The sequence below is a fragment of the Silene latifolia genome, chromosome 8, assembly GCF_048544455.1.
Source record: "Silene latifolia isolate original U9 population chromosome 8, ASM4854445v1, whole genome shotgun sequence".
Taxonomy (NCBI): Eukaryota; Viridiplantae; Streptophyta; class Magnoliopsida; order Caryophyllales; family Caryophyllaceae; genus Silene; species Silene latifolia.
In genome coordinates, this window is record NC_133533.1 from 32,576,129 (window position 1) to 32,589,415 (window position 13,287).

The 13,287-nt window shown below is 35.4% G+C and overlaps 1 protein-coding gene across 1 annotated transcript; it reads right to left on the bottom strand.

Moving 5' to 3' along the window:
* Nucleotides 1-10,266: 10,266 nt before the first annotated feature.
* LOC141594995 (uncharacterized) lies at nucleotides 10,267-11,121 on the bottom strand. The gene has a single exon (XM_074414973.1). It carries the CDS (start codon nucleotides 11,119-11,121, stop codon nucleotides 10,267-10,269), a length of 855 nt encoding a protein of 284 aa, XP_074271074.1.
* Nucleotides 11,122-13,287: the final 2,166 nt, after the last annotated feature.

The window sequence follows — 13,287 nt, forward strand, 5'->3', positions numbered from 1 at the left end:
TTTGTGATTCTTTAAAGGGTAAAGAAGACAATTTATTTTCTTTCTAATCCGCTAATCCAATATGCTGGTAGGAGCAGCATATTGCAAAATAGCATATTGGACCGCAATATACTATTTCAATGACTATGTTTGGTAAACAACATATTGAGTAAAATTAGTAGATTCCGGCCTAATTAGTAGGTTGACTCATCAATCTACCATTTTCATGTGTTTGGTAAACGGCGTATTCTAATAGCATATTGGCCAGAATCTACTATTTTTGAATATGCTGCTATTAGCAGCATATTGGGGTGTTTGGTAAACGGCATATTGGCCGATTTTTAGCATATTCAAGGGCTGCAAAAAAAAGGGTTGTAGCATGTTTGACCAATCAATATGCTAATTTTAGTGTTTGGTGAACAACGTATTGAAATAGTATATTTGTGGTCAATATGTTGTTTTACAATATGCTGCTTACCCCAGCATGCATATTGGTTAGCATATTGTAAAATAGTAAACTTTATTACATTTTACAAAGAAAATTAACAATCTACTAATTGTAAACTGTCAATTAGCAAACACTCAAATTAATTATGCTATCTGCTTTTATAATATGTTTATGCTGAAATTAATCTGTTATTTACCAAACAGGACCATTGTATGAACAATTTAGCATATTTAATTTATTCATAAAATCATTCTAATTATCCTATAATCTGTTAATTACCAAACACTCTTTCTTAATCTGCTAATTTAATTTGATAGTCAAACATGCTACTAAAATCTGCTAACCGTATTCTGTTAAAATTTTCTACTATTTTGAATCTGCTGATGCCGTTTGCCAAACAGGGCCAATTGTGACACCCCGCGATAACGCGGAAAACATAACTAATGAATTAAAGTGGAAATTTATGAGATTTTAAAAACTTTTTATTACTAGTTAGAGATTAACATGCGGGAACCACTAATGAAATGAAACAAATACAAAAATCGGCAAACTTAGGTTATTACAACCCAAGTCTAGAAAGCGGGGAAAAGATATCCCACGAATAAACAAATTAGGGTTTCTAAACTAGCAAACTAAGGTCCAAGGGTTTAGTTCTCGCTAGCCCACACGTCTTCCCAACGTAAGCATCTTCACAACCTGTCATTCATGTAAACATGAACGCCACAGTTAGTGGGGAGTAACTCAAGGTTCTCCCAGCCACAATATGTCGAAATGCAAGTAAACAACCACTTAATTAAACATATTGATCATGCATCATATATGAACAATAAAGAACAAGAGAATATAATTGATAATCATGATGAGATATGCATAATACTTTCTTAATGGAATAGGCATGATACGTTAGAATAAACATGCAATCAAGGAAATAGAATAATCAAGTCAACCAACTCATATTGACACTACTCACAAGTGTAAGACCAACACAAAGTGTAGACGGAGTATCCGTTTCAGAGGCTACCTCTAAAGCATGTCCGAGATACTAAACACAAGACTACATCCTAGACTCCAACCTCCTGGTAGGACGACGATCATAATACAGTCCTAGTCTAAACCTGGATCCAGACTCTTGGGATGAACGTCACCCGATTCGACATACGATACACCAATCGTATCCAAGACTCGAAACATGGCACACACTCATAACCAAAGGTCGAGTAACCTCTAATCGGAAACATTGCACACACTCGTAACCAAAGGTCCGAAGAAAGGCGGAAGGATATCCTAATTCGGAAACATGGCACACACCCTTAACCAAAGGTCCAAAAGAGGAAAGATAACCCAATCCTGAAACATGGCAAACACTCGTAACCAAATGTCCGAAAGGGGTAAATAAGTAATGTCAAGTCGTCACACAATGTAAAACGTCACACTTGAGTCACAATAAGAGTAAGAAGGATCATGCAAATATAAACACGATAGAATGTCATAAATCACGGAATCACTAATGTCACATTCATACTTATGGCTTGCATCTTACCCTAAGTATGGGTGAGAACATTAATCCCGACGATCATATCGCAACTAGAGGGCTTATAGCTCACCTCTAGTATCCGATAGGACCAAGACTCTCACATCCGGACAATACAAGACATTATCAAGAATATGATTCTTACAAGTACTTATAATAAATATCTCATACTTGTATTATATTAATAAATACCCCATTTTTATAATTTAACATGCCGGTTAAATAAAATATAACATGCGCTAATGAATAATTTACGTTAAATGAATTTACGGAATAAAATGGAACCGACTCAAGTGGGTCATTTTTAGACATTCTCATGATAATGGGTTGACCAAACCAAAGGCACACAAGCGTAACAAAAGGAGAGCATGTAAGTCCAACCACAAAGAGCATACCAATCCAATAGATAAAATAAGGTGAGCCCGGTAGGCAAAGCATGATAAGCCCAACAAAAGAGGAATAGTTAGCCCAACAAAAGAGGAATAGTGAGCCTATCTTTTAATAACAAAAACAAACCTTGTTACAACAAAACAAGGAAGAAGAGAAGGTGAGTAGAAGACTCATCAACCGTGTCCACTGACACGAGTTACCAACCGCGGCTGCACCACCGGCTCACGACCAGTCACCGACCAACCACGTCGGCCACCAAAATCGTATCCATCACGGTCCATAAAGAGCTATTTGACACAGGATTATCGAGCATAAACAAGATGGAATTTAATGGTTCACACTTACTAAAACCAACATAACCCATTTCGAAACATAAATATCGTCCTAAGACCGCCCAATACAGTCCACTCAAATGCCATTATGCGGCTACCAGCAGCCTGCAAAACGGCTCCAGCACCCGAGTCAATACAACCTCGCCACTCCACATACCCGTCCCAAACACAACCCAAACCCTTCCATTTCAACTGTCCCAAGACAAACACCCATCTATCCATCCTAAACAGATTCGAAAGCATTCCCAAAATAGTATTATACGGACCACTCGCACAAAGCAACTCAAAACGGTCCTAAAACGCATACAACCCGTCTCCCAGTCTCGACAAGTACTCGTCTCAAAACCTGCCCAGAAAACACGCCCAAAACAGGGCTCACGGACTCCCCCTGTCTCGGTTTCAATCCCGGAACCTAGCAGTCCGTGTTAGAAAAAGTGGAGCAATATTACCGTAAATAATATTACAACAATATACAATAATATAAATGACGTAAATAAAAGAACAATAATATAAAATAGAGTAGAGAAGAAAGATATAGCCTGGGTCGAATCGCGCTAGGCGCTTTCCTAAGAGAGATAACGCCTCCACTGCACTGGTTACCAAATAGTGCGTTCCTCTCCCAAGATACGACAACCCGTTGGACTTCTTCGGTAGCAGCAAGTGGAGCCCCAGAACCGACGATCACCCGATGCTCAATAATATTTTTAAGATAAAATCATTTATAAGAAAAATTCTCTCGTAAAATAATATAAATAATAAGATAGTTCTGTGTAATATCAAACTCTAGTTTTATGCCTTGAATAAAACCATTTGTTATTTTTCCACATACCAAAAACAAAGCACCAAGGCTTAAATATATGGGTAATATGTATTATGCTCTAACGTTGCACAAAGCTTACGTAAACACCAACATAAATACACCCCATTAACTCACATTGATTAGCCGAATAATTAGTGCTAACCAATTACCAACTTATTGACATGTACGTTGCAAGATTTAGATTTAGGAAGGAATAATCTCTGAGCATTAAAATGCAACATTAACAATAACCTTTAATATTCATAAATCCACCAAAATAAGGACCATTGACCATATAAATCTTTTTCATAACTCATAAGAATAATGAAGGATAAATATCTTAATAAACTATATTTAATATATTTTCTCAAATATTAAAACACATTAAATAATTTTCAATCACAATATTTTCCAACAGTCCGTTCCACTCGAATGAAAACAGATTTCGAAGGTGTAGTTCAGACGGAAGTATGCACGACTCAAAACGCGAATATCCACCATAATTAACCATCACCAAGCTCGACCAAAACCAGGAAAAGAAGCTACAAACACCCGTCCTTTTGAGACGAAAACTGTACTCAAAACAACATTCCATACCCGCTTTCACCAAGGGAAAACAGACTACGAAAACACCCAAATAGCCATGTAACAATGACCACAAAATTCGCATATTCAAACACGCATATAAGAGATATAAATGGCTAAACTTTACGACAAATAAAAGTGGAAATAGAGTAGAAAGGGCGAAATATCGACACATTGTCGAGTAACCTATCACCGTTACCTTAGCTCTCGAATTCCCGAGTAAAAGCTTCCAAAATCATGAGCCTTTCTTCAGTCTTCAAGGTCTTCAACTAAAAGGAGGAAAAACGAGTTGTTTGAGTCATAAAACCGGGTTTGTCATAAGATGCCATTTTCAAAACTTAACCAAAACCGAAACTTTCTTACCTTAAAAGAATGAGGAAGGAAATAGGAAGCTAATGGTGCAAAAATTATAGGAAAAGGTTGAGAATTGGAGGAGAAATCTGGGTTTGAAAGGGACGAAAATGGAGTACGGAGCTCTGTCGACACTACTACAAATCCAGGCAACTACAACGCCCCTTTAACAACGATTATTCACGAAAATCACAATAGACATTGTAGAATGTATGGCGCGAATTTTACTAAAATGAATTACAACGGGTATGGTTATAAAAATCGTTGTTATTAGTTTTAACAACGGGTAACACATGCGGAACCGTTGTTAATAATTTGGCGCAAAATTGGCGCAAAGTTAGTAAAAAGTAATCACAACGGTTACTTTTGAAACCCGTTGTTAAAACATATTTGACAACGGGTGTTTTTTACAACCGTTGTTAAAACTTATTTGACAACGGTTATTTTTTACAACCGTTGTTAAAACATATTTGACAACGGTTGTTGTTTAATAACCGTTGTTAATACCTTCCATACTATAAACCACACAAACACAAGTCTGCTGCAGCCACAAAACACAAACCTTAATACACAAACACAGCAGACAAACACAAACACAAAACACACACTTTCTCATCGTCTCTTTCTCTCTTTCTCATCGTCGCTTTATCTTCTCGCCGTCACTGTTGATTTCATCATCTCTTATGTTCTGTAATTATCAGGTAAATCTCGCCGTCACTGTTAGTTTTATCGTCATTATTTTCTTTTTCTAATTATTTCATTTGCATGTATGTGTTTTTATCGACCATTATGTTATTTCTTTAAGTATTGTTCGCATAATTAGCTAGTAAAACAAAGAAGAAGCAAGATGAAGAAGCAAGATAAACATAATATATATATATATATATATATATATATATATATTTATATATATATATATATATTTATAAATACATAAATTAAAAAAAAAATTACATTAATAAAAATGCAATTCTTATATTTTCATAGAGGATCTTATTCTCCTCTATCATATCCGTCCTCTCCTCCTTGGCTATTTGGAGGTTCCGTTCAGCAGTTGCTATATCGTCATATAGCTGCAACTGCTGCTGCTCCGTCAAGCCATCTTCTTTGCATCCTTCAGTACGGATCGAGCATCCACAAGGTAGCTCCTGAAACTTTCCTCAATATGGAGCAACCGGCGGATGAAATTGTTGTTGTTCTCGATCATAGTAAGAGTCTTAAGGATGATATCATTCATTTTGTTGGAGTTTGGAGTTTGTTTTGAAAGATTAAGTAGGGTTAATTTATTTGGAGTTTGTTTTAGCAGTTAGGGTTTGGAGATGTATATATATTGAGATAATGGAAATGTTAGTTGAGATAATGCATGTATTTATACTAAGCAATGTGTGGGTTGAATTGTTTTTTTAATTAATATATATGTTAGGAAGTTGTGCCATAATCATCATCATATCTCTCAATGCTGCTTCAAATCTTATTACTAACCCTTCTCATTCCATATTGTCCGTTCATATGCACAGTGATGGCAGTAATAATGGATGCATCGGAATTATAACGGGCCGTAATTATGCATGCATCTAGTAATATTTAATTTAATTTTTATTTTTTATTTTTTAAGAACAAACAACAACGGTTATTTATAAAAAACCCGTTGTTATAACTTTCCCCCCAAAATCGAGTCACACTTTCCACAACGGGTTTTTATACTTAAAACCGTTGTTAATATTTTTAACAACGGTTTCCTTAAGAAAACCAACCGTTGTTAAAACCTTTTACAACGGACGCTTTAACAACGTCCACTTTTTTATATAACAACGGTTTTTGACCGTTGTTATAGCCTGTATTTGTAGTAGTGCGTCGTATTGTTTGTTGTTGTTGTTGTTGTTGTGCTTTCGAAAAAAGAAGAAGAAGGGGACTGTGCAGGTGGTGGGACTCGGTTAATCTCAACAATACCATTATATAATAATAATAATAATAATAATAATAATGATAATAATAATAATAATATATAATAATAATATATAATGATAATAATAATATATAAATGTAGTGTGTAGGGTGAGTGTATGAGTGGATAATTATTAGACTAGTTAGGTGAAAAAGGTAAGTGGTGTGTTGTCGGTATGAGATAGGTCGAGAAAAGATTAGTCTCACAATTGGAAATGTGACGGTCTATAGCTAGACGGAAGTTAAGATGATAAATTATTATTATTACTGTCACAACTATTGTCCGACCAAAAATACGTATATATATAAATTATGTCTTAAAAATATAATTTAATAATACGTATTTTTATATAAATGAGCTTTTATGTATTACTTTTATAAAAATCGTATTTGAAATAAAATTAATTAAATTGAATAATTCAAAAATATTCTTATATTAAAGGCTCGGTTCTTGTCTGCAAAGAAAAATGGCAACCTGAGAGATGGAGGAATGATAAGAGTTCTCCTGGATCGATGATGAAGATGATGATTCGTGATTTTTTAGGGTTCTAAATTGGGGATTTTCTGGGATTTGTTGTCTTATCCTTTTATGATTTGTTTTGTTGGTTGACTTTCTCCTAATTTTGTTTTGTTTATTTGGGCTCGGTTTAGGGCTATGGTGTATTGGGCTGGGTGTGGCATGTTGTGTACGAGTCCGTTAAACGATAGCACATATTGCTGTATATGGTTACGTTGCTTTATTAATATACTTACATTTTTACCGAAAAAAAGAATAATTCAAAAATATAAAATAAAGCAATCAAACGGTTTAATAAATTTTAAATGTCAAAATGTGAAATTCGCGGGTGTTACACCAATATTCCATTAACCAAACGCTCTAAATAGCATATTCGTAAGTCAAACATGCTAAACCTCCCCAATATGCTGAAATTTGGCCAATATGTCATTTACCAAAGAGAGCCTTAAACTAAATGACATTTAGTTTTTCCGAAGGTGAAGGAAGAGTTGTAAGATAAATTATAAGGATCATTGTATAAGGTTCATACCTTTAGCGGAAGTAATAGTCAGATCGTCTGGAGCGTATAATAATAATAAGTAATCAGATGATTAGTATACTAGGATCTTCTCCTCCCTCTTCTAGGTTTTCCTTATGTTGACAATCAATGGGGCATGTCAACCCAATAACCTATTTATATAGGTTAGAGGTATTCTAGACAGGAAGAGAGACCTAGCCATAATAGAACTGTATTTGGGCCCCCCCATCAGGCTGCACACTGTATAATAAACATGCCCTACACTTATCAGTACCATCACACTATGTACTTAACTGTACTGACTGAGACAGACCTAGGCCCAATGGATCATATAACTGTACTGAGCTTTACCGGTCACATTCAACCCGTTTTCATAAATAAGAAAACCGACTAATGAAAGTCCAAATCCAACATTCTCCCACTTGGGCGACATTTGTTGGTTTTATTAAAAGAAGTTTTATTTTACGAAAATATTTCGAAAACCTTTATTTTGTAAAACGACTCTCGGGTTGAACAACATGGCCATAAAAACATCTCAGTCTACAGAACTCGGTCTAATAAGTAATTTAATGTGAACCATACCGGACATAGTACAATTAAGTCATACAAGACCTTCCATGATCACAACACCAAAAACTTACCGACATAAGTCCCAAGTGTGACAAAGTGTAGTGTGGTTTTAGCATAATAGATCCAAACTTTAATATGAGCATGCTTAACCACATTCGGTCACAGTCTCAAACAAGACCCACTTCTGAAGAATTATTGCCCTTAATTACCTTAAAAGGTAAAGATCACTTAAGGTATGTTTATAATCATTAGAGATTAAAGCACCCAATAAAGGGTAAAGATACCAAAACAGGCAATGACTAAACAACCAACATCCATTAAAGGATAACTCCACCCACTAATAGGCAAATACACCACAACTAGCAATGGCTCAACAGCCAACATCCATTTCAGGATAAATCCACCCACTAAATGGGAAAAACTTTAATGTACAACATCTCTTAACGAGACAGGAACTGAACTATAACAATAATCATACATGCATTAAGCTTATATTTAACATGCATACATTTAGTGAGAATTGAACATCAACCTTATTACCGGAATCATACAGTACCTTAAGTACTAAAATATCTTAACTACAACTCCCACTAATTCAGTACATCAAAAGAAATTACAAGATTCATATTTTCAACATGCTTTTAATAACTCAATAGACCTGAGTCTTTTAGTCAACGAGTCTGCAATCATCTCTTTGACCCAATTTCCGACTTTATGAATCTTCAAATAAAACCACTTCGATTTGCCAGATTTTACATTCTTCTTAGTGCATAAGACTAAATCCCTAGTATCACAACTAATAGTGATAGCTTGTGTGATATGAAGAATGACCATAAAGGTATAAATGTAATCTCTCAATTTCTTGACATGATGAGTGGATGTATAACAGGCTGTAATCTTTGCCTCCATAACAGAGGTAGACAACTAGACATATTCTTTCAAGAGATAACACCACCAGCTAACATAAAAACAAATCCTATACCGGATTTCATATCATCAAACACAGCCTCGAAGGTCTAATACACACTTCAGTATACAACAAATTATAAACAACACTATCATAAAGAATCTCCTACATAGTGTTCTCATCAAGTATACTTTAAGGACGACATTCATTCTTACTTAAATTGTCACTTTTAGATATGAGAGTTACACCAGGTTATTCAACATTATTTCTCCCTTAAGATAATCCTAGCTAACATTCTGTTAGACATGTCACACTCAATCTTAATACCAAGCACTACCAAGCACAAAACATTCTTCCCCCAAATCGTTCATGTCGAAGACAATGAAAAGATTTGCTTTTGTGTCATGCAACAAACCAAGATCATTACTACCAAGTAAAATAGCATCAACATAAAGAATGAGGAATATCAATTCAATATCCTCCCACTGATCTTGTAATATATGCAAATATCATTAACATTTCAACAAGTACATTAAACTTCACAAACTTATAAAACTTCATATACCACCGACAAAAACCTTGTTTCAATTCATAAATTGATTCCTTCAATTTATATACCATATGTTCTTGAACTTTCTCAACAAAATCATTCAAAACAGAACAATGAGAATATCCATTTTAGTATAACTTTAAATCATGAATAGTGAAAGACCTAAAAAACCTTTGAAATAATAGGTGAAACTATTTTATTGAAATTCACATTTTCTCTTTTAGTATAACCCTTTATCACAAATATAACCTTAGGTTTCTTAATAACCTTTATAATCAATCTTTATTTTAAAGATTCACTTTACACCCAACTGGATAAAAAAAAACAAAAAACAAAACCCACTTGAGTGACAATTAACTCCTAAACTTTATTATGTATCTTATCGATTGCATCTCATCACATATATAACCTCCTTATGATTTATCTGCTTGCACAAAATAAATACCTTGTTTATAGGTTATAATCTTAACTATTTCACTCAAGTCATAATCAACTTCCCCGATATAGACAACAAAATCACCATACGTAAATGCATGATTTCTCTTTAAAAGCAGCTTAGAGTTGCAACAACATCTGACAAATTATTCAAGGATTGTGAAATAGTATTATTGGTCATCATACTTCCCCCATTAGAAAAAGAAGAAGAAATATTTTTCTAATGCATAAATAGAATACTAACAAACACATGATGAGACAAACAAGCTTTCTATTACAACAACAGGTCCCTAAGCCATTCTCTAGAAATTTATATATTTTTTTTTTGCAAGAATGGCAAGCCGTATTATTCATCCATTAAGGAAATAAAGAGGTCGGATCTCACAAAGATATAACCAATAATTAGACTACTCAATTTAGAATCCCAACTATCTCATCCTCATAAGACGGGTGAGTTACAAATAATAACCTAGTACTTACAAAGAATTGAATTTGTTTAGTAACATAATCAATCGTGCGTTCAACTTCTTTGAAAATACGTGCATTTCTTTCCTCCCATATGCAATATACAGTAGCCCCCAAACAACTAGAAAACCAAGATGCTTTCCAATACTTCCTTACCCTTCTACCAGCCAGCCAACGTAATTCTTTGCTCAAGTCCTCAGTTCTATTGTATAGTTCCAACCAGGCCAACACATTTTTCCAAACACTAGCAGCAAAGTGACACTGAAAGAACAAGTGCTTATGCGTTTCACAATGAGCCTTGCAGAGTATACAACGATTCACTAAACAAAATCCCTTCATGCTCAAGTTATCAATTGTAGCTAATTTCCTCTGCATAGCTAAAACCATGATAAAACTATGCTTGGGAAGGACAACTCTAATCCAAACCCCTTTCGTCCATGGTAGCCTTGCTCCCTTATCTCTGAAATTATCATACAACAGGCGTAGTTGTAACTTTCCTGCCTTTACACAACTGTTCAGAAGGGAACTAGGTAACTCAACTCCTCCTGCCTTTGTGATCAGTTCATTTCTTACAGACAGAATGCTCCTCCAGCTTTCTGAATGGTATGGTTTAATCTGCATATCCCAGAAAGTATGTGCTTTGATATTGTAGGCTAGATTCCATTTAGTCCATGTACTATTTGATGAACTATCTATCGCCCATATCCATTTGCATAATATACTTTTGTTCCAAGCCAAGATTTCTTTTATATTGAAACCTCCCTCATGGTGTGGAAAACAACAGAATGTCCAATTCTTCATTATGAGTTTCCTAGTCCCTTCTTCAGATTGCCAAAGGAATTGTATGCAAAATTTGTTGATGAGCTTTATAACTCATTTGGGAATCAATAAGGTAGCACACCAGTATTGCTCCAAACCAAAAATGACAGTGTTTATCAAGGTTATTCTCCCTACATAGGAGAGCCTGTGTGTAGCCCAGTAACTCATTGCTTTCTGAATTTTATTTAATAAATCAGCAAACATAGTTTTGTTCAATTTTCTTTTATTTAGTAGGACTCCCAAATATCTGAAAGGGAAAACTCCTTCAATAAACCCTGTGTTTCTTAGAATGGCCTGCTTGACATCTTCTCTAATCCCTCCCATGTAGATACTTGTCTTATCAGGGTTAGCTTTCAACCCAGACATGCTAGCAAAGGTGTACAGGGAATCAGTAACAGCTTGGACAGAAGGAGTATCACCCCGAACAAATATCATTAAATCATCTGCAAAGATAAGGTGATTGAGCCCTATTTTGCCACATTTTGGATGGTAAGTAACCTGCTTCTATCTATGTATCACCCTCAACAATCTAGACAGTATTTCCATGCTCATAACAAATATAAATGGAGATAGAGGATCTCCCTGCCTCAGCCCACTAGCTCCCTTAAAAAACCGATTAGCAGCTCCATTGACTTTCACACTAAACCAAGTTGAAGTAATGCAACCCATTATCCATTTCTGAAACTGAATAGGGAAATTAAAGACTTGTAGCATTTGACCAATGAAGTCCCACTACAACGAGTCAAAAGCTTTCTTGATATCAATCTTCATAAGACATCTAGGTGATATGCCTTGCTGCCCATAACCTTTAATCAGTGACTGGGTAAGCATAATATTTTCATATATGCTCCTACCTTCCACAAAAGCCCCTTGTTCTTTGCCCACCACTTTAGGTAATAAGGGTTTGAGTCTGCTACATAAAATTTTGCTCACTGTTTTATAAAAAACAGAGCAACAAGCAATAGGTCTGTAGTAAGTAACAGACTGAACCACGGGTTTCTTTGGAATCAAAGCCAATAAAGTGGTTTTTACCTGCCTAGATAGAACTCCATTTTTAAAGACAGCTAGGACTGCTGCACAAAAATCACTTTTTATGGTTTCCCAAGATTTCTTAAAAAACTGAGAGGAGAATCCATCTTGCCCAGGACTTTTCCCAGAATCAATGGAAAACAAAGCTTTCCTGATCTCCAATTCCTCTACAGGCTTGCATAAGTGAGTCCAATCAGACTCCTCAATCTTTGGGCCTTCCAGAAGACTGGGTAAGGCAACAATATCCACCTTCTCTCCCAATAACCATTTGTAGTAATCAACAAAAGCTTGATTTACTTCATTAATTCCTTCCCTTGCATTTCCTTCCCTGTCAGTTATGCGTCCAATAATACTTTGGTGTTTCCTAGCTGCTATTCTAGCAAAGAAATAGCTAATAGGAGCATCATTGTATTTAATGTCTTGAACTTTGGATCTTTGCATAAGACTACTCCTCTCCATGCGTCTTAAAGTCCAGTAGTCCTCCAAAATTTCCTTTTCTTGAGCTAAATAATAAGGATCAAGAGGATTTTGTTGAAGATGCTTCTGACAGGCCTCCAAATCCTTCTTAGCAGTCGTAACTCTCATAGATATATCAGTGAAATTCCTCTTATGTAGGTCAACTAATTTCTGCCTGACATTCTTAAGTCTTGCAAACAGCTTAAACATAGCATTACCCTTTACTGGGAGCTGCCAAGCCTGAGAGACAAGAGCATTATAATCCCGGTGTTCCTCCCAACAGTTTAAGTAACTAAAGCTCTTTTTAAACTGATAAGTTCCCTTAATTTGAACCAATAAAGGGGAGTGATCAGAGATTCCAGCAGGTAGGATTGTAACCTGTGTATGAGGGTACTGAATTAACCATTGTGGATTAGTTAAAACCCTGTCTAGTTTAGACCAAATCCTAGCATCCCCCTCCCTTTTATTAGTACAAGTATAATCACTGCCATAACCTTGTAAATCATCCAGATTGCAATCCAGAAGACATTTATTGAAAACCAAGATCTCAGCTAAGGATGGTGGATTTGGACCCAGTCTTTCCTCCATATCCCTAACAATATTAAAATCTCCCATAATAATCCTTTCGGTAACAGTTGGTGCTAGTTGCCTGAGTTCATCCCA

Coding starts and splice junctions, on each gene's coding strand:
- LOC141594995 (XM_074414973.1), bottom strand. CDS start 11,121: ATGAAGAATTGGACATTCTGTTGTTTTCCACACCATGAGGGAGGTTTC.